Genomic DNA, 24,173 nt, shown 5'->3' with positions numbered 1-24,173 from the left:
CCCTTAACACCTTTCATCTCCATCTATCTCTTGCACCTTGTCCTGCCCCATCCCCACCTCCTCCATACTCCCTCCCCTGCTCAGCCCAGGTGGCACCCCTGGGGGTTTTTCCAGGAGGGAGAGGGCTCAAAGCTCTTTTGACAGGGCACTCAGAGCAGGAAAATTCAGCTCAGTTTCTGAACTCGGCCATGAAGATTATCCTAAGCACTTTCAGCCAACACCCTGAGTCATGAGACACATCAGAGTTACCTGTTGGGGGTTGCAAGGGTTATGTCCCTGGCCACCCATCCCAATCTGCTCTGGTGCCGAGGCAGAAGGACCAACATGCCTGCAGCTCGTGCTCTGGCTGGAATCAGCAGCCATGAAATGGGTCAGGCAAGGAGCTGCAGCAGCTGAGGAGTAGCCAGAGTGCCTTTCCTCCTGTCCCTGCTCCCTGCCCTATAAATCACAAAGTCCCTTCACTCTGCAACTCCTAAACAGGCATAAGCAACTCCACATGCACCAAACAAAGAGGTTGGATAACGATGGGAGATGTGTCCCAGACTACTACAACATAGGACATGCCAGAAACTTACGTGTGGATAAAAACATTAAACCGAAGCTTGGAGAGCAGCAACGTGTTCCTGCAAGCCCAAGGGTCCAGCAGACGTGCCTGGAGGCTGTCAGCTCCCGTTGGGCACAACGGAGGAAGGACAGCACTCTCCAGCCTGCAGGCACACTCCCTGAACCTGGGCTTGGCCCAGACATAAGCAGTCATTCAGAATGGAATAGGTGTGGACAAGTTTGACCCCAAGCAATAACCAGAGAGCATGTGAAAGTGGCAGTGAGCAAAGCCTTCAGCTTGAAGGCTGAGGACAGGGACAGGGCTCTGTGGTTATTAGAGACGGAGCTGAGCTGGCTCCTCAATTACAGCTGTTTTATCCCCTGTCTGGATTTCCAACAGCTTCCTCCGATCTCTCCGTGACTCAGTGTCTTGGCATGGACAACTCATACCCAAGAAGTTGGCTTTTGAAATCCACCAGGGATATTTCACCTTCCTAAAATAAAGAGTGGGCAAAATATTTTCAACCTCCCTCCAAAAAATGCACGCACACACACACACAAAAATCACTCCTTAATAAGTGCATGTTGTTGGGTCTCAGCTGGCTTTGGGCTGGCATATATTTTCCTGGTTATAATCATGCAGCTGTTTGCTGACTGAATAGCTGTATTTATTTTTTGACATGTTTACTAACTGCCTCAAATACCTTCTCTACCTGTAATTGTGGTGCAGCGTACATATTATTTTTTTTCAGATTTCTTCATTCAAGTGGGTTGTGTTATTCCCAGGCCCTGAGATGTGGTTTGCTGAGGGTATTCGTGGTTTGAGGGTATGAATCTTTGGACTCAGGTGACCCTGAACTGTGGCAGACCTGTGAAGAGACACTTGGGGGGGCAGGGAAATGGACTCAATTTTTCAAGCCATTTGTGCATAAGCGCTCAGGGCTTTAACATCCTCTATTTGCCTTCCTCCAAAGCAATCTCTCCTGAAAGTGTTTCCTGCCATCTGTGCTCCTTTGTCTTTTTCCCTTCCATGAAGCTGGTCAAAGCCAAACCCTTTATGCTTTCTAGTACATGTGAGTCCCAAGCCATGGGAGAGGAGGAGGCCTGAAAATGCAGCAGAGCACGAGTTTATTGGACTCCTGGCACCCGAATGCTGGGGGAAACTAGTGCAGCCAGTTTCCCCAGACACCCTGTGAAGCATCATCCCTTGGCACAGAGATCGGAGAGCTCTGGAAAAGCTGGGCTGACAGAACACCTCCAACCCCAGACCAGCACACTGCCACCATACCCTGCAGGGCTGTGCTCCCCCCTCCTGCCTGTACCTGAACTGAGTGCCTGCCTACATTGTCCCACCCCTGAGGGTTGTCAGGATGTATTCCCCTCCTTTGTCTCCCTGCTGGCACCTGATGACTTGGTCACCTGTCATCCTCTCAGCATTAAATGTCCCATCCACCCTCCACCTAGACCTCTCCAAACGGTGTTTTTGCAATTCCCTGCACCATTAATAGTTTGACATTTGTTTGGAGAGCTTTGCTGACCAGGAGGGACCCTCCACTCCTTCCTGCCTGAGCCCCGGGCATCAGCTCCTCTAATCACCAGGCTGCTGGTGGGAGCTGTGTTGGTGTTCAGATCTGGGGGAGGGTTTTACGTAAACAAAGCAAACTGAGCAATTCCTGGAGGTATAAAGCCATTCCAGGCCATGTCAAAGCAGGTCCAAGTCTGTTCATCCACATACCTGCAGCAGTCAGAGCCCCTTGTGAACCCCTGGGGGCTCAATCTCCACCCAACCACACTTTCAGAGGCCACAAAGTCAATGTCCCCAGGCTGCCTCTGTCCACTCAGCCCCTTCCACTGCCTCCCCAAGAGACACCTTTCTGTGCTCTCTGCCCAAGGATGCTTCCATCTGGCTCTTCCTTTCCAGCAAGGAGAACCAGAACCCCAAACCAGGCCACCAGCTGAGACCTGGTCACCTCAGGTCACCTCAGAGCAGCAGTAGCTGAGCTGGGACCCCATCCTGGGGCAGCCACCCCATTGCTGCGTGTGTCATGGCCACGTTCATGCCATGACCACTTGTGCAGGGGGAGGTCAGTCCCAGAAAGGACTGGCCAGGTCTGGGATTCATTTACAGGAGCTGTAAAACTGCCACCTGGACTGTGGCTTTACAGCTTTGGACGATGCTGGTGTCAGAGATGTTTGGTGCAAGAGCCAGCTGGAGCCACGCCAGTTTTATATTTAATCCTGCCTATGAACACGAATAAAGGGTCTGTATTTTGAATGAGCGACAGGCACACCATGGACACTATTAAACCTTCCAAAAATAAACCTCTGCCAAAGTGATGGGAGCCAGATTTTTTCCTGGAAAGTATCAGCACGGGGCGGGGGGTGGCAGCCCCTCTGTCACAGGCCCCTCTCCAACAGCTGCTCTGCATCAGGAGCAGCTTCTTCCCTCTCGCCTTTTGCTCGTTTTAGCCCCTAGAGCAGCTCCTCTCAGCAGCTTAATGTCCACTCAACATTAAATCAGCCGCGAGGATTCAGCTCCGGAGCGCCGTGGATGAATCCTGCAGGAAAATCTGTTCCAAAATGCACAGAATTACACGCGGTGGTGGTGCAGTAACCCCCGCCGTGCCACCCCCGCCCCCTCCGCTCCCAGAGCGCCCCCGTCTCCTGCCGAGGGGGTGTGAGGGGCCCAGCTCCGGGCGGGCGAACCCCCCTTTTCCATCCTCCCCCATCTCCTGCCGGGGCGGCGTGTGAGACCCCCATGGAGTGACCCCCCCCCCCCCCCCCTTCCCTTCTCCACCTCCCACCAGGGCGATGTGCGGGGCCTCCACGAGGTGACTCCCGACCGCCCTGCATCGCGCTCCATCCCCTGCTGGGGGCGGTGCGAGAGACCCCCATGGAGCGACCCTCTCCGCCCCCCGCCAGCACCAGATCCCCCCTCACGGTGCCCCCGGTGCCCCCCTCCGGGACTACATTTCCCATGGTGCGGCGCGGCGGAGGCGGAAGTGACGCGCGGCGGCGCGGCACGCGGAGTGCCATGGCCGCCGGCAGCGGGCGGGAGCTGCTCGCCCTCATCCACCAGCACCTGCTGCGCGGCGGCTTCGCGCGGGCCGCCCGCGAGTTGCAGGCGCAGACCGGGCAGGTAACGGGGGCGGACGCACCCGGGCCGCGGGGGAGGCAGCGGGGCCGCGGCGGGGGGAAATGATCCCGCCGGAGCGCGCGGGCCTCGGCAGGGCCCGGACCCCCTTGGCGCCCTCAGCGACCACCGGGTGCGACGCCGGTGCGGGCCGCGGGGCCCTGCGCTCGTGGCTCCGCGGCTGCACGCCGGACCGCTGCGCCCACGTGCTGTCCCGGCCCCGAGCCGCCCGGGGAAACGGAGGAGGCTGGCAGCCCGCCGGGTAGCGCTGTCCCGTACCGGGACACGTGCTGCTGCCGGGGAGACCCACGCGGCCCTGCGGGATTCACCGGGAGCGTGTGTGTGGGGATGGCATGGTCCCGTTTGCCCGCGGATTCCCGGACGGGCCCCTACGGTCTCTGTCTGGTGGTCGCATCTCGAGACGGGGCTGATGCCTGACTGGTGTTCCCTCTGCTTTCACAGAAGTTGCTCCCTTCCCTGTCGACCTCTCTCGAGGACATCTTTACTCACTGGGAAAAGTAAGTCAAAGGACGAAATGAGTATCAGGTAGATTCCAGGCTGTGCTAACATCTAGGCTGCATGGCATGTGTGATCTTTATTTGCTAGAATTCCCAGTTGACAGAGTATTTCCAGTGATAACTGCGCTCAGCAGACTTTTCTCCTAACCTGTGGTTTCACAGCAGTTCATTTCAGATGTTCAGGATTACTGTGGTTTTAAAATTTCCTGAGCTTGGAGATAAGTTATTACTTTAGTTTTGAGCAGCTGATGCTGTTAGTGCTGGTTAATACTGGAATGTTATGAGCCTCAGAGTCGTGCTTTACTGTCACAAATCTGTTCCCTGGTTCTGTTTCGCTTTCTTTTTAAAACCACGTGCTTTGCAGGAACATTGACCCAGGAACAGATAAGTTGAGCAGATGTTGAAATGCCAAAGCTCTTGCAGGGACTTAAACCTTGGTATAGATCACAGATGATCTGACTCTGAGGACATCTTTTGGTTTCAGCCTGTCCTTTCAAGCCCTGATGTGTTCCCACTGCTTACATATTCCCCACGGGAAGGTCTGCAGTGTGGAGCCTTCCCATCCATGGGGTACAGTGACAGTGGCACCCACCCAGGGCTTGCTTTGGTTGGATGTTGGAGTGCAGGGCTGCAGGGAGGCCTTTGGCAGCCTCAGCGCTGGGTTATCCAGGGAATCCCTGGAGCTGGGAGTGCTGGAGTGAGGATGCTCCTCAGCACAGCCGCACCAGCAGCCTTGGGAAGTATTTCCCTCAAAGGTGTGTTTTTGCTGGAACACCTCATGCCTTACTGCAGCCTTGGTCCTTGCTCTTGTGCTCCACACTTGGGCAGGAGAAAGGCTGGGTCTAGGTGAGGGTGTAGCAGACAGAAAGAGGTTTGCAGTTCCTGCCTCTAAAACAGTTCGTTGCTCTTGTGGGTGGTGATGGTGACCTTACCCTGCCTGCTGCAGCAAACCTGCTGCTGTTAAACCTGGGGGCAACAGGGGACTTGCATCAGGTTTAATTCCTTTTTCTTCAGTGTCACCCTTCTGTTGTCGTCCTGTCTCACAAAGATGTCTGTTATTCCTGGTCTGCCTGAGTTATGCCTGATTTGGCATCAGAAGGAGGGATGTGTTGACCAGTAGTTCTCTTTATCCAGGAGGTGTCCTGGAGTGCTCCTGTGACTGAGCTGCAGTTATTACATCTTGTCACTCCATAGGGTTTTGGCCCCAAAATGTCCTTCCTTAAATTACCCTGTGGCTCCTGCCCATCTCACCAAGGTGTCCTTGGTGCTGTCCTGCAGAAACTCTTCCAGAGTGAACCTGAAAGCTGAGACTTGCAGTTACAGGAGTGGCCTCCCTCCAGAGCTGCATTTACTCTTGGAGGATGCAGGGAGTGGGTGGAAAGGTGCCTGGGGGCAGGAAAAAGCTGGACCAGCTCAGTCCTAGGAGCAGCCAGAGCCCTGCAGCCCTCAGATGCTCTGGAAAGCTGCAGGGACAGTGCTAGCAGACACCACATCTTCCCCTCACACAGTATCCCTGAGTTCCTGATCACTCACAGCAGCCTGTGTTGTGCTGTCAGCTACCACTGGATCAGGAAGGTGTTGGAGGATCAGAGCTGCCTGTGTGGGCTGCCCTGTTGTTTTATTAAAAGGATTATTGGAGTAGTTACCAGGACTTTGGAACAGTAAACGTGCCTTTGGCTTAGCCTGCTTGCACAAAACTTGCTGTTACAGCTGTGATGCCAGAATGCTCTGGTGGCAAGCACAATCTTTATTCGCCAAATTGTTGGACTAATCTTGTTTTTAAAACAGATGAACAAATAAAATGAGCTAAACTGGCACAGAAGTGAGGATATTTGCCTCTGGTAATTGTGTGTCTCAGGGCTTAGAAGTATTGCCTGTGTGAATCACATCCTGTCCCCAGTGTTATCCTTGTAATAAAGCAAATGTGTTCTCTTTAATTTTCAAATGAAAGCATGGGTAACTTTAGCCCACATCATCTGTTCTGGTCAGGTAGGATTTAGAGCCTGGAGGAATCTTTCTCCAGCTTAATGTTTTAACCCAATTGAACAGCTTAAGTGTCCCAACCCTGAGGCTGCACTTACTGACTCTATGGCTATAGCTGCCTCCTGGAGATGGAATTTGTTCTGTAGGATACCTTAGCTCTGTGTTGAACACCATCCTGACCATATATTTTTTACTTCTCTGCTAAAGTGAGAAAGACTCTGCTTAGGGCACAGAAAAAAAAGGTCTGGGTTCAGTATCTCCTGGGTATTGCAGGGATATGCTGCTCTTGGGACTTTCCTGAGGACTAGAGATGCCCCTTGCAGGTTAGAGAATTATTTCTCCCATCCCCTTAGGAGCTGTAGAGGAATTACACTGCCTGTCCTGGAGCCTTACCTGACAGTAAATGAATAATTGTATTCCAGTTTGTTCAAGATGTATTTTACGCATTTTAACACCATTTCTCTTCCCTAGAACTCCCCCAAATTCGAGGAGAAGAAAGTTGAGTGATGACGAGGCGGCCATCCCAGAAAAGATCAGAGTTCCTGATCCTGTGAGCAGCTCTGAGAGCTCAGAGAAAGAAGAGGATGAGAAAGAAAAGGCGAAAGCTGCAAATGGTAGGAGCCTTTCATCTCCCTGGAGTTGACAGAGTAGGACTGGAGGCTTGTGTAGGAGCAACCCAACTTGCTTGGCTAGAGAAGATGCTTGTAAAGTGATGGCTATTCCCTTGTGCTCATAGAAAAATAGGACAACTAATTTAGCACCCTCTTCTCTTCTCATGTGGAGTTTCTGAGGAGCACAGATGTCTGCTGAAGCTAGAAAAAAAGCTGTTATGATTCATTGGGAAGGGATGGGTGTTGTTGCTTGGATGAAACCTTGGGAACCTCTTGCTGCCCACTGTGGAGCACTAGTTGGTCCCAGATGTGTGTGGGGTCAGCAGGATGGGCCTGTTACATGGATGAGGGAAGGGCTTGGTCTGGAAAGCCGGTGGCCCCTGTCTGAAGTGGGGATAGGTCCCTGGTGCAGCTGATGTGGGTGGCGTTGGCTTGCAGAGTCTAACAAAAACCCATGTGTCTGATGTATTTTGGCTCAGTTCATCTGCTGTAGACCAGCCTTTAAAAACCTGCAGATCTTGGCAGGTTCCTTGTCTTGGAGCTGGGGAGAAGGATGGGTTGGAGGAGCAAAGCACTTGTCTGTCACAGGGACAGCAGCGATGGTGGTGTTGGGGCAGGTGTGGAGATGGGACTCTGCCCTGCTGCTGGGACCTTCCTGCAAACCAGAGGCCACATTGTTGTGAGAAACACACTCACAGAGCTGTTCTGTGGCTCTCTCCTGTGCAGCAGCCAGCCTTTCTCTGGCCACAAACTCAGCAGGGACTGTAGAAAGCAGTGAGGAGGATGAGTCCTCGTCAGAAGAGGAGACGCCGGCTGGGAAAGGTGCAGTGGCGGTAAGGCAATTCTCTTGGCTTTGAAGGCTGATGGTACTCTGGGGCCAGGACTGTCCCAGACTCCTTGGCATGTGTAGAATTGTGAGCTGGGGTGGAATTCTTATTAAAATGACCCTCCTATGCTGCCATAAGCCTTCTCTCAAATATCTGTCTCCCAAATCCTTCCTCAAAGTGCTTGCCTGGTTGCCAGATTGCTGTTGAAGGTACATTGTCTCCAATTTAGCCCCTCATCTGTGTGTAGGCTTCTAATTTTCATGTTTCCTGTAGGTGACACCAGCTGTGGTGGGTGGCAAAGCTGCCAACTCCCTGCATTCTCCTCCCAAGCCCACTGCCCCGGCGGGCAGAGCAGCGGCACTCCCTGCTCCTGACAGAACTGTGCTCTCCAACAACAAGCAGCAGCCCAATGCTCTGGCTGCAGCTCCAGCTCCAGCCAAGGCCCAGAAACTGCCTGCTCCTGGGAAGCCCAAGCATGCCACAGCAGCCGTGGCCAAAGTAGGGCAAAGCAAAGCACCAGTAGTGAGCAAAGCACCGGAAAGTTCCAGCAGCAGCAGCAGCTCCTCATCCGAGAGCGAGGAGGAACAGGAGACGCCGACTGCGAAGGCCCCAGCCCCCAAAGCGGGTAAGGAGCCTGCAGGGTGTGGTAAATGTGTGTGTGTGCTCCAGCTCTGCTGTGAATAGAGTCTGAGACGTGCCTTCAGCATGTTTCTTTCAGCTCCCTTGCTGGAAAGCTCAGAGTGATGCTTGTTCCTTGGGGAGGCTGTTAGAACACTGCAAAGCAGCCAGCTCTGGAGCTCCGTGGGATGAATCCAGCGTGCTTGCTCCCATTTCAAGCAGCAGATTCTATGCTAAGATGTCTGTCTGGCAGCACCCAGCACTACAGGGTTGGGGGTAACAGCATAATGTGTCCACAAGAGATGCAGTACTGATGTTACAGATACCTTCAGCTTTTTTGAAAGGTGCTGCAGTGTTTTCTCTTTATTCCCAATTGCAAATGATTAGTTTTGGGTTTTGAAGTCTTTAGGGAAATCTTTAAGTGCTTTGAAGTGTGTGTGTGTGTGTTGGAGGAGGGAGGTGAGGCACAGACTGTTGAAGCTCTGAAAATGATCCTTCTCTTGGCTCTTTTCCAGAGGAGGCCCAGCCAGGCTGGGTGCCCCTGCAGGGAGCTGTGTGTGGCTGGGCAGCTCCCCGTAGGGTCAGAGGGTGGCCAGGAAGCATTTCCCATCTCTGCCTGCACTCTTGGAGTGGTGTTTGTGGGCCAGTGTTTGTCTGGAAAAGCTGCTCCCAGCAGGCCACTGGTGCTTTCAGCAGGGCTGGGTCCTCTTCCCTGCAAGTCCCTTAGCCCTCTCTGCGGCTTGTTTTCTTTCCCTGACTTCAAAAGCCACATTAGCATCGCTCTCTGGGGGCTCAGAGCAGGCAGCAGCTGTGACATCTCCTCGCTTGTGTTCCAGAGCCGAAGCAGGCGGCTGGGGCTGCCGAGAGCAGCAGTGAGGAATCAAGTGAGGACACGTCCTCTGAGGAAGAGGAGCAGCTGGCAACTCCAGCCGTCCAGGTAACCACTCCAACACATTCTTTGTCCCTAAGAAGTCGCTTCCCTTCTTTTGGAGATGAGAGGAGATGCTGCAATGCTGTATTCTGACAACACTCTTTACCTTGGGTGTGTGAGATCCCCAAAGCCAGAGAACATGTTATGTGGCTGAGAGCCCCATTAACCCCTGCCAGCATCAGTCATTCCATCCCAGTTTCTACTAGTGCCTGAAGCTGAGGGAGATCCTTTGATCTGTAGGAGGTGATTGATGTGCAGTAGTCAGGGAATCTGTGGAGAAATTGGCTTTTTTCAGATACTCCACAACCCAAGGGTCTGAAGGAGCCTGTCCTGGTCAAAGTTAGCAAGGCAGCTTGCTTTAAAACATTCCATGCAGTTAGAGCTTTCAGCCATTTTCTTCTGAGGTGTTACCTGATTCTCCTGTTCCCTTTTGTTACCAGTCAAAACCAGCTGTGAAAGCAGCGCAGTTTAATGCAGCACCTGTGAAAAGTGCACCTGCTTCTCCGGTGTCTCACAAGAAGAATGCAGTGAAGCAAACAGCACTGGCACCAAGCCAGACCAAACCTACATCCACAACGGTTCCAGGGGCTGCACAGCCCGTTGACACATCAGAGAGCAGCAGCTCATCAGACAGTGAAGATGAAGAACTTCCTTCAGTAACACAAGTGCGTCTGTTGGAAACTCTCTCTCTCCTTGCACACCTCTCAGGGGTGGGAACTGCAGTGAAAAGAAAACGTTGTAATGCACGTAATGTGTAGCAAAGTTTTGTTGGGGGTGGGAGGAAAGAGGCGTGGGGTGTTCAAAAGCACCTCAGTGTCTTGGCTCTGAGCTTTAATCACCCCATTGTGCCTTTCTTAAAACAAAAAAAAATCCATCAGTACTTTTAAATAAAAAAGCCTCCCAGCAATTCCTTTACCACCTGAAGAGGCAAATTGTCATGGTGGAATTTGCTCCTCAGGTTTAAATAGCAATAAATAGTGTCTAATTTGTCAAGCTGTAGTGCAGTCCAGCTTCCCAGCTGTGGAGAGTGCAAAGTGCTGCCTTGTACCTCACTAGAGGGGACTATTAGTAGCAGCAGGCTGATGAAGAATGTCTGGTCTTGCTTTCTCATCTTGGGAGACTATCCCCACACAGCTGGATGAAAGAATTCCTTGTGTCCTGCCAGTCACTAAACTTCCTTCAGGGTTTGCCTTTCCCAGGGGGCTCTGAAATCTCTTCCCTTGATTACAGGCTAAGCAAATGAATTATGCTGCTGGGGAATTTGCCTTATTTCACTCTGTTCATGTCTTGTCCAGACAAAGTCACCTCCAAAATCCTCCCAGGCCGTCCCATCCCCAGTGAAACCTACACCAGCAGCATCACTTTCCGTCAAAGCATCTCCAGCAAAAACACTTCCAGTGTCACAAGGGAAGCCAGCACCAAAAACAGCAGTGCCAAAGCAGGCTAAAACCCCGCTGGGAAGGACTGCTGCTCCCACAAAGCCTGCTGAAAGTGTAAAACCAGTGGAGAGCTCTGACTCTTCAGGCAGTGAAGAGGAGGATCTCCCTGTGCCCATCAGCCAGAAGGTAGGTGATCTTCATTCAGCCCAATGCCAAGGGATGGGGTATGCAAGACAAATGTTTATCCCTTAAATGCTAATACTCTTGAAACACCAGAAGTATGTTGTATCTCCCTCAGAGAGGAAGATCTTTCTACTTGGAAGCAACAAGTACAGCCTAACTCTGCTCACTCAGCCATACCAGAGGAGGGTGGGGGGTACCCTGTTTGATACCAGTTGTTCTCTTCACTCGTGCATTGCCCCTCTGGAGTGGGCCTTGTGTGCAGGGTCACAGGTAGCTTGGTCTTGGCTCTCCTGTGAGGGTTTGGTTTGAGCTCTTTAACCATGAGCTCAGACTGGACCCAGGTGGCTAAACTCAAAGGGAAGGAAATCCCACATGTTGTATTGAGACCTTCTGCCTTGACTCTGAGCTGCAAGGCCCTTCAGAAAGTGCCCTGAAAGCAGCCTTTTGGAGATGGCACATATTGTCTGCAAGGGAGGAAGAGAAGCCGGGGGCAGAGCCTCACGTGTCCGTGCAAGGAGGCTCTTTGTCAACACGTCCTTTCAGTATTGACAGGCAGGAGCCAGCAAGGCTCTGCATTTTTGTCTTCATAGCCTTGGTCTGCTAAGGTGGGTGGAGGGGGACGCATCTCTGACAGTTGGCTCTGTGCTGCTCTCTTCCTGCATGATTGATTGTATGTGAGGATTCAGCTCTGGGTGACAGGAACAGCTATTCTGATAGCTATGCCGTGGGGTCCCGCTGCAAAACCATCAAGACTCGTCTGTTTTAGCAGGGTTGTAGGTGAAGGAGGTGCTAGGGTAGGTTTGTTTCCCCCAGTGTTGATTCTGTGAAGCTGTCAGCAGCAAGTTTTACCTGCTGATTTAACCACTTCAGCATCTTCCCTCTTACAAACTGACACAGCAAGGAAGAGCTTGTCATCGAGGGAGCTCTATTTTTGCCAAACAGGCTGTTTCTTCCCGTGTTAGTAGCCTACAGGCAGAGACCACGAGTGAAGCCTGAAGACAAACCATTGGGCTTAGCTGTGTCCACAGTCCTGTCCTCCCAGTCAAACTCTTCTTAGCTCATCCTCACCATCTGCTACTTGGGCATATGCTAACCACTGACTTACTGTATCCTGCAACTTCCTCTGGCTTCTGTGCAAGATCCAAACATACAGAGCGTTGGAAGCTGCTTCATCCTTCCCTGTGGGGGTGGATTAGCACAATTAAAATGAACATCATGCCTAAATTGAACTGCTTAATTGGTATGTTTACCCCTGAAGACTCAGGAATATTTAGTCAAAGAAGTTGACAAGGTGTTTTGCATATTTCTGGGGGGGAAGGATGGTGATGGGGGACAGTCTGACCCTAAAGATGCTGTGAGCTGCTTTTCTTTTGGAACAGCTAATTCTGCTCCGCCTCCTCTCCTGGACATTTTGAGTCAAAGGTGGCACTTGAACCCTCTATGGACAAGCTTTTTGCTTCTGTTTACAAGGAGTAGGTGTGAGATGCACGTGAATCCACGTGTTGGGAACCCGTGTCTTCCTTGAGCATCCCAGGAAAACCCGCGTGGGCTGCACTAGCAGAAGCTGTGCCCGCAACTTTTTATCCTGAATCGTGAGCCCTGTGGGGAGAGGCCGGATCTCCCAAAAGTCGGAGAGTCTCTTTGAACCCTGTTGCCCCTCCCATGCACTTGACAGCTGTACCTTTGCTGGGCCGTGACACAGCTGAGATATTGGTCCCAGTCCCGATCCGCCGGCGGTGCTTCCGCGGTGCACAGGCAGCGATGGAATGTGGTTGTACAACGTGCTGGGCGCACGTGGCTCAGTGTTGTTCCCCCTGTTGTCATGCAGTGCTGCATGATGCAAATGGACCCAGCGAGTGGCAGATGGGTTGTGCGGGAGCTGAGTCATCACACTCACAGAGCCGCAGGCAGCTCCTGCTTTGGGGGCTGGAGAGGGAGCAGGAAAAATGATTTCCTCTTGAGTTATTTTCCTCCTCTCCGAGTTACTTCAGTACCTGTGACTCCCAAGCTGTCAGAAGCTCTCTGCCTGTGTTACCTGCTCCCTGGGTGTAACTCGGCCATGCTGCCGGTCTGATCCCACCTGCAGCTGTCATCCATCTGATGGGGATGGAGGGACCTTGGCCTCCTCCCAGGAAGATCTGAGGAGTCCTGAGGCTGTGCAAACCTTACGGTGATTTCTCTGTGGATGCTGTTGTGTTCTTCCTGTGTTAGGATGCTCCTGCATGGCAGCTTGTTCCCACTCCCCTGCTAAGTTAGGAAATCAAGCAGCCCTGTGCTGTGCATCCGCATAGGGGGAGAAACCAGTCCTGTTGCTATGAAGGGCTTAAAACTGAGTGAGTGGGCTCTTATCTTGGTGAGCTCTTCCCTTGCACAGCAGTGCTTGGGACAGCAGGGAGAGGAGCTAGCACGCTCAGAGTAGAGCGTGTGAATTCTTCTGTCTGCTTCAAGTAGTTCTCTCTCTTCAGCTTTGCAAATCTGGCCTCTCTCCTGGAGATTGTGACTCACTGGTATCAAAACAAAACAGAGAATTGAGGTTTGCAGTCCCCCCTCCCCAAGCACTTGTGGAGGTTTCTGTTTCTCTAAGCAGAGTCAAAATGTACTTGGCTTGTTCGGAGAGCTGTTCTGTAATGGGATAAACATGCAGATGCTGTTGTCTGTTTAGTGTTTGGCTTGGAGATGATAAACACTGCCCCAGTGGCAGGCTGTGGCAGGACTGTGCCAGGAGGCACGGTAGGATTGGTCTTTTGGGGGGCCTGCTAGGCTGGTGCTCTCTGCTGCTGGGGTATATCACTGTGTTGGCAGCATGGCAGGGGGGTGGCAGGGGCGGTGCAGCTGGGCAGGAATCTCTCATTGAGTGCCAAAGCAGGCTGCCATCACGTGCCAGGGGGACAGGGTCTGCCTGCCCTGGCAAACATGATGTACTCTTTGGCAGAGCAGCCCGGAGATGAGCCATGAGTGGAGTAAATGGAGTGGGTGCAGAGCACTGTGAGCCTGGGGAGTATCTGTGGGGGGTGAAATTCCCAGATCTCTGCACAGGTGCTGCCTGTCCCTCTGCCACCATTAGCATTCAATGTGCAGGACGGGGGTCAGCAGCCCTCAGCACAAACTGGGAGAGGGGCCAGGAAGAGAGAGAGTCTCACCTGGCAGTTGTGTGTCTGGGACTGGGATGACTGTGGCTTCCTAGTGTTGACACAGCAGTTGCTTTGGGAAGTGGCTTGTGGCCTGTCCTGGGGCATCAGTGTCAACAGGTGCTGTAGAAAGTAAGTGTCAGAGGTTTTTTGTTGTCTGGGGATTTCTGAGACCTATTGGCACATCAGTTTCCAGGGTGAATCCCAGTCTATCTCTTCCTGCCCTCTGTGTCCCCAAACCCTTGTGACAGCCTTGTGTTAACACTGAGCCCTCCAGCACCTCTAGGATGTAGCTGCTCTGTTACTGTCTCTGAATCTTGCAAGTGTTACGGCACAAGGCTTCCCAGCTCAGTAGATTCTGGGAGCTGGGGGTGGGTCATACTTAAATAAAACTCTTCCTTGGAGTGAAAGGCTTGGGGTTGCAGTGCTTTCTCTTCAGGCTCCTGCCCAGCCAGTGTCTCTGCCTGAAGAAGGAATTGCTGTTGTGTGCTTACGAGCGCTGTCAGCCTGCATGCTCGTGAGTGAAACACGCTCGGGTTTCCTGTCAGAAGCAAATTGCTAAATGCAGAGGTATGTGTGTACAGCAGCTCAGTCCAGGCAGTAACTGAAGCCTTTTCCACTCCTAACATGCCAAGGATGGAGTGTTAGTAACAGCTGTGTTAGGGTAAAACAAAACCCAGCTTGAGCTGAAACTGCACTTAAACTCCTAAACAACACCTGTACTAACACGGCGTTTCTGGGCCTGTGTTTCTGTTTTGTTAAGAGGTTAACAGAACAGCCCGGGCCTGTTCCCAACCTGAGCCAGACTGCTAAAGCTGGGCCGCCTGAAAAAGCAGTGGGAAGCACCTTGAAAAGCCAGGTCTCAGAAAGTGGGAGCAGTGACTCGTCTGACAGTGAAGAGGAGTCCCCTGCAGCACAGAGGCAACCTCCGCAAGCTGGTGAGTCTCCTGGTAGTAACCAGGATCCCTCACCTGCATCCTCATGGGTTTCCTCCTCTCCCTTGCACATGGAACAGTGCAGCCTCTTGTGATAGCTCCTGCTCTGGATAGCCACAGAGAGCAACTCTTTTCTCACAATGACAATCTCTTATGGTTTTCCTGCAGTGAAAACCAATTCTGTGCCCCAGCCAACTAATGTGAAGAAGGCACTGGCTTCGGCACCAGCCTCAGCCCCTCCAGCTGTGGACAGCAGCGATGATTCCAGCAAGGAGTCAGATTCAGAGGACGAAATAGTGCCCCCTTCTCAGGTGAGGAGCTGCTGATGCACTGGGTGTGTAGGCTGTTAGTGCTGCAGCTCAGGAGGTCTCAGGATTTGGAAGGTGGTAGTTGGGCAGGTGATATGTGGTTCAGAGGAGCCTCTCCTTGGCTGGATCAGGTTTTCTTGGCAGGGTCCGTGGATCTGGGTGCCCATCTGGGCCACAGCAATCTTATAGTGTGTGAGAGCAGTGGGGGGTGTGAATGCTTTGACAGGAACATGAGTAGACACACAAACCCAGACCTCCTCTGGGACTCTGTTGCCTCTGCTCTACTCTAGGAAGTAAGACTGGAAAAGCAGCCAAATCCTTACAGGCAGCGTCTTTCCATGAGCTGTGTAGCTCCAAGGCAACCTATTGCCTGGTTCCTCCCGAAAGCTTGGAGCTCTCTGGACTCCAGTTCTGCAAGCCTTGGGAGGATGGAAGGATCTGCCTTGAAGGGTAACACAGTGATCCTGCTGCCTTTCAGCTGGAGGAGCCAGACCCTGCCTTGGAGAAGGGAGGTGACTCCATATCTGTGCTCAGGGCACGCTGAGTGTCATGGAGCTGATCCCAGCGCTTCCACTGGAGTCTTTTCGTGTCTCCATGCCAGTCCTGCAAGGCTGTGGCTGAGCTCCCTGAGGACAGAGCTGCCTTAGTGTGAAGCTCTCTTGGGTGTCTCTGCACTTCTGCTGCAGTTTGAGCCCAAGAAGCTGCATGAAAAAACACTGACTGAGGAACGTGGCTTGGCTGGTGCTCTGAGCCCAGGGCTTGGTGGCCAAGCACACTTCATATCCCACACATACCCATCCTCTGCCAGTGCCTTTGCTGGGAGAAGGACATCATGTGCACTCAGGAAACCCTTCCCCGTACTGGCCTGATGCTGTGGCCATGGAAAGGCTGTCTCCCGCCAGCTGATGGACAGGCAGCCAGCCTGAGCAGTCCTTGAGTAAAGCATGTTTATAGTACTAAGATTGTATAAAATAAGGCAGTTGCTGTAACTTGAGCTTTGTGTGAGAGGGCTGAGAGCTCACACTGGATTGGTGGCTCTGCATGGCAGAGCATTGCCTTTTCCTTTCTGAAGGCCAGATGTTTTGTGAGGGAAATGTCAGCCCACAAAGGCCCAGCTTGTCAGAGATCTGGAGAGGCAGAGCTGCTCACGTAGCCTTTTTGGTAGCACAAACAAGGAGGCCAAATGCTCCTTCGTGGCTCCTGCTCCCTCCTCTGCTGGCATTTGTGTCTTGGCCCTGTCGTCAGTGCCTGATTTCCATGCCCCTGGCTCTCTTCTATTTTTAACTTCTCTTACGTTAAGTTTGATGGGAGATTTTAAATGTGAGGCAACAAAATTGCGTCTTGTTAATTTGCTCCGTGATCTGTTGCTGGCTTGTGGACCTGGAGGCAGATTTTCTCTGTGATTGGTGTCTTTGTTTATCCTTCTTACCAATTAACTCTTGGTGTGTGATTTTTAGAGTGTAGAAGACATCTTGGAGTCCAAGTGGTGGCTATGCAAAGATTTGCAACTTCAGTCTTGCTGGTGTTACAATGGGTAGGGATTCACAGCCTGCAAGCACAACACATTTTGCTTGCCCTCCTGGTGGGTGCCTTTGGGGCACTGAGCTAATGCTTTGGCACTCCTGGGGTGCTGGCCCTTACTAATGCTCATGGCTGTGCCAGAGGCCTCAGAGGCTCATGGGAGGCAGAGCTGGTCTGTAAAGGAGAGAAGGAAAAAAAAAACAAAAGGCTTTGGTGCTGAAAATGATGGAAAGGCTCAGGAGTTAGTGCTGGATTGGTGTATGCTTCTTTATCTTTTCCTTCCAGGTTGTGCTCTGTCGTGATTTTCTTTCTCATCTGTTTTAGAGTGTACCCCAGCAGAATGTCAAAGTGACTGCGGCTTTGAGCACGGTGGCTGCAAAGGCCAACGCCACCCTGCCCACAGGGAAGAGGGTAAAAACTCCTGCTGTCCCTCCAGCAAGCAAAGTGTCTGAGAGCATGGATTCCTTGGAGCACAATGTGCTGGCAGGAAAGGTAATTATGGAGGAGGTGGGGAGCTTCTCTGAGGAGAGGGAGAAGATGGGTCTGCTGGGGTCTCTGTGTCCTGCTTGAGACATTCTTGGGCTAACCCTGACACAAACTGCAGTAGTGTCACCTGAAGAAGGGCTGAGGTGGTCCAGGCCCATCTGCTCTGGGCTGCTGCCTATAGTTCATGGACATGAGTAATGTATCTCATTTTCCTTTCACTAGGCCCCTGCTGCTTCCAGCCTAAAGCAAACGGTTCCTGTGGGAAAAGCTCCTCCAGCCGACGCTGCCACCCCGCAGGCTGCTTTGCTCCCGGGAAGTTCTACTGCCAAGGCGAAGAAGCCAGGCCTGCAGCCAGTGCAGAATGCCCAGCTGAGCCAGGCCACGCTGCCCACCCAGGCAGAGGACACCACAGACAGCAGCAGTTCCTCTGACAGTGACGAGGAGGAGGCGCCCAAGCAGCCCCCCAGAACTGGTCAGTTCTCTCCAGAAGATGCTTTCGGTGCTGTCAGGGTGGAGACAGTGCTTTGCTACCCTGTGGGAGGTGTGTAGTGGTTGGAGAGTGGTTCCCTCTCTCCATCTTGGCACAGCACTCCCCTTTCTTTGGAGGTAGAAGGGCCTTTTGGTGGCAGTACCTGTGCTGGGTAGGTGAGCTCAGCTCCAGGCAGCAGTGGTGGTTTTAATGGGATGAACTCTGCTCTTCCAATAGGCTCGCTGCAGAAACCAGGAGTGACCCAGCCAGCCCACAGCTCCTCCTCAGAGTCCAGTGAGGAGGAGGAGGAGGCAGCATCACAGGTATGGAACCTGAGCAGGCTGGGATCCTCTCAGGTCTTGCAGCAGGCTCCTAAGTAGGATTGAGAGAGGACTCAATCCTCAGCCATAGCAGACAGGGTGCTGGGTGGGTTTTCCAGCAGAGAACTGGGGGCCCTCCAGTGGAGTGGTGTGAGCAAGACTTTTGGTGAAGGAAGAGGGAGTCTTTTGGACCTGGAATGCTTCCCCAGGGAGCCAGCCTTGGGTCCAGGGTTCATGGTACCTTTGCTGGGAGAAGAGATGGGAGGAGATGGTACCTTGCAAGGGTTAAACCAGGAGAACTGGTGCACAGTGCCAATAGCAGCAGGGATTTTTTTCCCCCCACTTTTATTTGTAACTTAACCCATGTCCAAGCCATTAAATTCCCTTTGTAAGTAACGTGCAGGGCGTGCAGCACATCTGCAATGCATTAGCTGTACGTGGGCGCACACTCATGGCCAGGAGCCTCCCCCAAGCCTGCCTTGCTGGGTGAGAACAAAGAGGAGAACCTCTGGCCGCCAGCTCTCGTGGCTGTCAGCTCAGCTGGTGTCTGTCAGGGCTGGCCCCTCTCCTGGTAGCCCTGAGCTCTTCAGAGCTGGCTCCACCGGTGGCCAAAGGTGGGCCCTTCACTTGGAGTATGAGGACAATAGCAGCAGAGACAGCTCTGTGTGTCTGGTGTGTGGGAGGCTGCCCTGCTGTGACTCCTCAGTGTGTCTGTGCTGTTTCAGTCCCTCCTCACAGGCTATCTGGGCTTCTCCAAGGCCCCAGCAGCACCCCAGGCCCCAAAGACGGTTCCCTCCCAGCCTGTAGGTGAAGTGGGGCCAGGGAAGGCAGCTGTGACTGCTGCAAACTCTCCTGCCAAGGCCCCTCTGAAAGCAGCCCCAGCCGACAGCTCAAGCACTGACAGCAGTGACTCCGACACAGATGACAACCAGGTGGCTGCAAACCACAAAGCAGGTGGGTCTCCTTTGGCAAGGTTGGGAATTTGCTTGTCCCTGGAGCAAAGCCGTGCTGGCACAGGAGGGTGACACTGGGGAGGGTGTCACTGGGATGGGCCGTGTTCCCAGTGTGTCTCCATCACGGAGCCCAGCAGCATGGAGTGCTGCTGCCGTCTGCTGGCTCCCCTGACCATGGCACAGCCCTCTCCCTGAACACCCTGCTCGTGCTGGCTGCTTGTGAGGCTCAGTGCTCAGTGCCTTTGTCTCCTGCGAGCTCTGCTTTATCCGCAGTAATTAACGGGAGCAGGGAGGGCTCTCCCTGGAGCTGAGGCACACTGCATTGGTGTACTGAGGTAGTGATGGCTTCTGTGGAAAATTCGAACACTGGCTGAAGAACATCTGCTACACAGTGCTGTTATTTAAGCCTCCCATTGGGCTATATGCCCAATGCTGTGTGGGGTCTGTGAAGCATATCTGGAGTGTAGAGCAGGAGAAGCAAGTGGGAAGATGTGTGGAGAAAGGAAAAGTCCCACCATTTCCCTGGTTTGTTGGCAAATTGCAAAAATTGGAGCTGGAAGCTGCTTCTGTTCTGGTGTGAACCCTGGCCTGGCTGTGAGCTCTGGCCTGCTCTAGAGGCTCAAACAGGTCTGTTGGCCCCTTGGGCACATAATTACATCGTGCAAAAGAGTGTTGAGGAGGTCAGGGCTATATATGGGCTCAAGAAGGCCCAGGTGCACTGGGGTTTGCCATGGATGATGGTTAAATGTGGTGGTGTGGATACCCCCACCACCTTGGTAAGTCCCTGACTTCCTGGGAATGGTGTCCTGAGGAAGGACTGCTCTATCTGTGCTCACCCATCTTGTCAAACAGCCAAAGCTGTTCTGGGTGTTGTCACCCCCTTCCCTCTCCAGATACTTGATCTCAGGCTGAGGCATCTTTCTTTGGCTCTGCTATAGGTAGCCAGCAGGTTTAGCTTTCTTGGGAGGAGTACTGGATGCTCCTCCTCAAATGCATGTTTCCATCCTCCTGTGACTGTGGTCTGTGTAATGAATGCTCCCTGAGTTCTCTTCTCTCTCTTGTCACTGTTTCTGCAGAAAACAACCCCCCTTCAGGGCAGGAAGCCACAGAAGCCTCCAGCAAAGAGAAGGTGGCAGGAAAAACAGAGCCAGGTCATGCCAGCCGCAAACCTTCACTCAAGAAAGCCCTGGCAGCAAAAGAGAATGATGTTGGTGCAAAAGAGGTGCAAGTGACCCCAGCACCATCACATACCCCACTCTCCGTCCCACAGGCAGGGGAGCCAAGCTCAGGGAGCGAAACCGAGGTCACCACTGCTGCCAAAGTCCCTGGAGTGCAGGCAGTGGAAGGGTTGGAAGCGAAGAAGAAGAAGAAAAAGGAGAAAAAAGAAAAGAAGGAAAAGAAGAAACCATCCTCCACGGCAGACAAGGCTGTGAAACCGTCTAAGAGCAAAGACAAAGAGAACAAGAAGCAGAAAACGTCTCAGAAGCGGAAACTGGGGGGAGAGGATGGGGCTGTGGGGCAGCCCAAGGAGAAGAAACGGAAAGGGCAGGCTAATGAAGAAGTACCCAAAAAGAAAAAAAAGAAAGAAGATGGTGACCCAGAGAAGACAGCAGGCAGCAAGGAAAAGAAAAAACCAGCTAAAAGTAAGCATGCTACACTTGGGCCTAGTTGGCAGTAGGTTCTTGCAGTTGATGCATGTTCAGCCTCCAGTGCAGGGCCTCCTAAGTAGCACCCACTTCCCCATTGGCTTCCTGCTTGGCTGCTTCCCTCTTAAATCAGAGTCATTTGGGTTGGAAAGACCTCTAAGATCATCAAGTCCAACTATTAACCCAGGCCCACTCCCAAATCATGTCACCAAGTGCCACATCTTTTAAATACCTCGAAGGATGGTGACCCCACCACTGCCCTGGGCAGCCTGTTCCAGTGTTTGACAACCCTTTCAGTGAAGAAATTTTTCCATATACTCAATCCAAACCTCCCCTAGCTCAACTTGGGTTATTTCCTCTTGTCCTGTCACTTGCTACCTTTCTACAGCTTGCCATTCTGTAGTGCTCTGCCTGCTGCCCTAATCCAAAGGCCATTTTTTTCTTTGCAGTGCAGCCTGCATTTGCAAATCAGAGCTGGTTCTGTGCTGCATCTTGTAGGCTTTGGAAAAAAAAAGAAAAGGAGATGGATTGGCTGGGCCAGATCTGCTGGGGTTTCTGTTCTGCTGAAATGCAGCCCTTATTTTTGGAGCAGACAGACTTGTCCATTGGCCCTCGTGTGGGCAGTTGCACATGGGTGAGCTGAAGCCTCTTGGAGCATTTGTGCTGAGCTGAACCTCATGCCCATCCTGTGTTAGCAGCTCCCCTTGCTCTCATTTCTGGCATGTGCCCAGCTCCTCCAGCCCTGAAGCGGTTCCATGGAGCGGGTGGGCAGCAGGATATGGAAAGAAGGGAATCCTATGTAATTCCACCCACATGTGTAGACAGATGGTGGGATCAAATTGCTCTGGCTCAGAGGTATTGGGGAAACATCCCTGGGTACAGCTGCCTGTAGCAGGCTTCTGGCCTCACCCAGTTCCTGCTCTGGAAAGCTTGCTCAAGTTTGGATGTGATCAAAAACTTACTGGGGTTCTCCTGCCAGTCTGTGCTCCCTCTCAGAGGCTGACAATACCAGAATCTCTCTCTTAGTTGGCTTTTCTTTCCGTCTCCCAGAAAAGAAGACTGGAAAAGAAAAGAAGAAAAGCAAAAAGGTGTCTTCTGAAGGGGAGCCTGTAGCAGATGGCTCTGCTGAGGTTCACAAGAAGAAGAAGAAGGTATGTGCCAGACCCTGGGCTGGGGTACCGTGGGCAGAGCTGTTCTGAGCCATGGCTGTGGTGCTCATCCCATCCTGGCAGCGTGCCAGGCTGGAGAAAGAACAGAGCCATGTCCTGGCCTTGCTGGCAGTACAGAGGAGCCTGCAGTTCACTGTGGCCATTGAGAAGTCCTGATCTTTGTTTGGGATTAGGGTGGCTTGAAGAAGGGCTTGTTCCTATAGTGCTGCCCCAGGAGAGATCCCTGTCCCTGGAAGGGTCAAACCCAGGGGCCCTTTTGGTGGCAGAGAGAGCCTGTCCAAGGAGTAAGTGCTGCTCTTCAGCTCTCTGTTCATCTTGTTCTCAGCAGAAGCTGGAGCTGCTGAGGGCTTGGCAGGCTACTGCATCCCATTCCAAGGGCTCAGAGGGAGACTACAGGATGTTCCTCGTGGTGGCTACCACCTCCACAGGGACATATCCAGGAAACCTCTGTGGCTTTGCTGGGTCCTTCATGTTTGTGGTGTTGATAATAATTATTTATTTTTCCCTCTTTTCTTTTTAGAAGAAGAAAACAGCTGAGCCTGAAGGACTGTGAGAAGGTACATGGCCTGTAGATGGGGACTATCCATTGGTACCTCAGAGCGGCGGTAACCTTGGCCAAATTCAGAACTCCTGGGCCAGTTTTGGGAAGACAGTGTGCCCTCTAAGTGGTCACTGAGCCAGCCTGGCCTTAGATTAGAGGGCCAGGGAGTGGAGCAGTGTGAGGAATGTCATGCAGCCGTGTGCTGGCTTCTCTGGATGTGTCTGACCTCAACTCTTTAGCTGCTGAGAACTGGATATCCAGCTTGGATGTTGCTGACCTCTGTCACCAGCAGAGATGAGCGGCCTCTGGCAGTGTCTGTCTGTCCCTGCTGACCACAGGGAGCTTGGAAGAGTGATGTGGATTAGATGGTGATGTTGTAGCCACCTGGAAGTGGACCAGATGCCTCTGCCCCGTGCTCTGCTCAGCTGTGAGGCTGTTCTCCTCCCCATCCCTAACACTTTTAACTCCTCTCCCCAAAGGTACCGCATTCCTGTGATTAAGGATTTATGGGTGAAGATCAAACAGAAGAAAGGAAAAGGAAGCTCATCAGGAGAATTCCAACTTTTTTTTAAATAATAATTTATAACTTCTTTTAACTGTGACTTTTAGAGCAGAGCAGTGTAACTTTTCTGCCTCCCCCTGCCCTGCTGGGGCCCAGAGATGTGTTTATTGTCCCTCCCTGTGGAACAGAACTGGAGGAGGCAGTTTGACCAGAGCAGAGCACAAGCTGCTTTTCTCCTTGTTGACACCCAGCCATCCCTTTCTCTTACCACAGAGCTATATTTTTAAGAGAAACCTTTACCTTTTTTTCCCCACCTCCTTCTGTGACTTGTGGTGTCAGTCCTTTTGCTACTACAGAAGAGAGCTCTTGGGTTTCCTTTTTATTCTAACACTGACAGTAGTGATTATCATTGTCCGTGGAGTTGCACTGAACAGCTGTGTCCAGCAGTTGTTCTCAGCCAAGGCAGAGTCAGTTTTTGTGTTGTTTTTTTTTATGGAATACAAAATAAAACCCAACAACATAAGACTTTGCTTCTGCTACTTTCAAAGGAAGGGAGGTGACCGAGACCGCCTGGCTCTGGAGGATGTTGTGGGTAGGAGAGCAGAGCCCAATGTCTGCCTGGGTTCATGGGCACTGTTTCAACTCTTGGGGGGAAAAAATAATTGCTTTCTTCCTGCTCCCTGGGGACAGACTGGGATCTAGGAGGTGAGGAAAAAGGGACCAGATCCCCTTGTGCTCCGTGGGTGAGGGCAGAGCTCTCTGGGTCCAGGAGGGAGATGGCTCCCGGCACAGGGGGCTGCTCCTCTCCTCTCCCCTCCCACGCTGTGACTCACTGAAAGGAGACTTCAGCCTCCTGGGCCAGGGGGACCTCAGGGTGCATGGGAAATCAAACAAGGGAGGGGCCAGCAATGGGGCAAGAAACACGGACACCTGTGTCCCCACCCAGGACTGTACAAGTGTTTGCAGAGATTTTTCTTTATCCCTTTTTTTGTTAAGATGCATTTATTTTTAACCTACGACAGCTGCAAACTGCAAGCACAACCCTGCTAGAGTTGCTTACAAGGCTTTCTTATTCAAAAGTTTATTTGAAATAATTAGCTTTTGAGCTCATTTATAAAGGAACAATCAGATATATTCAGGAAGATTAGAAGCCCCTCTGCCCACGGTTACCCACTGCTGCGGCTGTAGGCGAAGATCTCTGTCTACAAATCTGAGCACCCCACAATAAAAACCCTCTACTCCAGTAATCTAACAGGGCTCCAGCCTACGGGGATCAGTTAAGAAGCTGGTGGATATTGTTTTGCTGCTTTTAATGTTCATTTAGTGCAAGGAAGCATTAATTCTTCAGCAGGGGTGAGCTCTGCCACTGCCTGGGTGCTGTGGGATGTCGATGAGCCAAAGGGAACAGGATTTATAGATCTGACATGGTTGAAATCATTTTCCAGCCTGCTTTACCCACCCTCTGAGGG

General features: G+C 52.3%; 1 protein-coding gene across 4 annotated transcripts; it reads left to right on the top strand.

The window, feature by feature from the left end:
- Nucleotides 1-3,572: 3,572 nt before the first annotated feature.
- Nucleotides 3,573-23,710, top strand: TCOF1 (treacle ribosome biogenesis factor 1). 4 transcript variants are annotated; one of them, XM_027682546.1, is made up of 18 exons: nt 3,573-3,682; nt 4,139-4,194; nt 6,649-6,791; nt 7,515-7,621; nt 7,889-8,240; nt 9,070-9,170; nt 9,605-9,829; nt 10,460-10,729; nt 14,618-14,792; nt 14,958-15,100; nt 16,943-17,110; nt 17,327-17,576; nt 17,808-17,896; nt 18,619-18,847; nt 19,923-20,489; nt 21,543-21,643; nt 22,182-22,218; nt 22,682-23,710. In XM_027682546.1, the coding sequence occupies exons 1-17, from the start codon at nt 3,578-3,580 to the stop codon at nt 22,212-22,214; spliced, it is 3,114 nt and encodes a 1,037-aa protein (XP_027538347.1). In that variant the 5' UTR covers nt 3,573-3,577; the 3' UTR covers nt 22,215-22,218; nt 22,682-23,710. The 4 variants fall into 4 exon arrangements, with proteins under 4 accessions (XP_027538347.1, XP_027538349.1, XP_027538348.1 ...); XM_027682548.1 differs by having other exon boundaries at nt 16,943-17,029; nt 22,182-23,224; XM_027682547.1 differs by having other exon boundaries at nt 17,811-17,896; nt 22,182-23,224.
- The last annotated feature ends 463 nt before the right edge of the window (nt 23,711-24,173 follow it).

Source organism: Neopelma chrysocephalum, unplaced genomic scaffold (assembly GCF_003984885.1).
Source record: "Neopelma chrysocephalum unplaced genomic scaffold, ASM398488v2 Primary Assembly neopelma1_63, whole genome shotgun sequence".
Taxonomy (NCBI): Eukaryota; Metazoa; Chordata; class Aves; order Passeriformes; family Pipridae; genus Neopelma; species Neopelma chrysocephalum.
The sequence above is the reverse complement of the archived record's forward strand: the minus strand, read 5'-3'. Positions and strand labels throughout refer to the sequence as shown.

Bases quoted from the DNA above. Each gene is read 5' to 3' on its own strand.
- TCOF1 (XM_027682546.1), top strand. From the start codon at position 3,578: ATGGCCGCCGGCAGCGGGCGGGAGCTGCTCGCCCTCATCCACCAGCAC. The intron at 6,792-7,514 runs GTAGGAGCCTTT...TCTCCTGTGCAG, and splicing joins AAAGGCGAAAGCTGCAAATG to CAGCCAGCCTTTCTCTGGCC. The intron at 14,793-14,957 runs GTGAGTCTCCTG...GTTTTCCTGCAG, and splicing joins GAGGCAACCTCCGCAAGCTG to TGAAAACCAATTCTGTGCCC.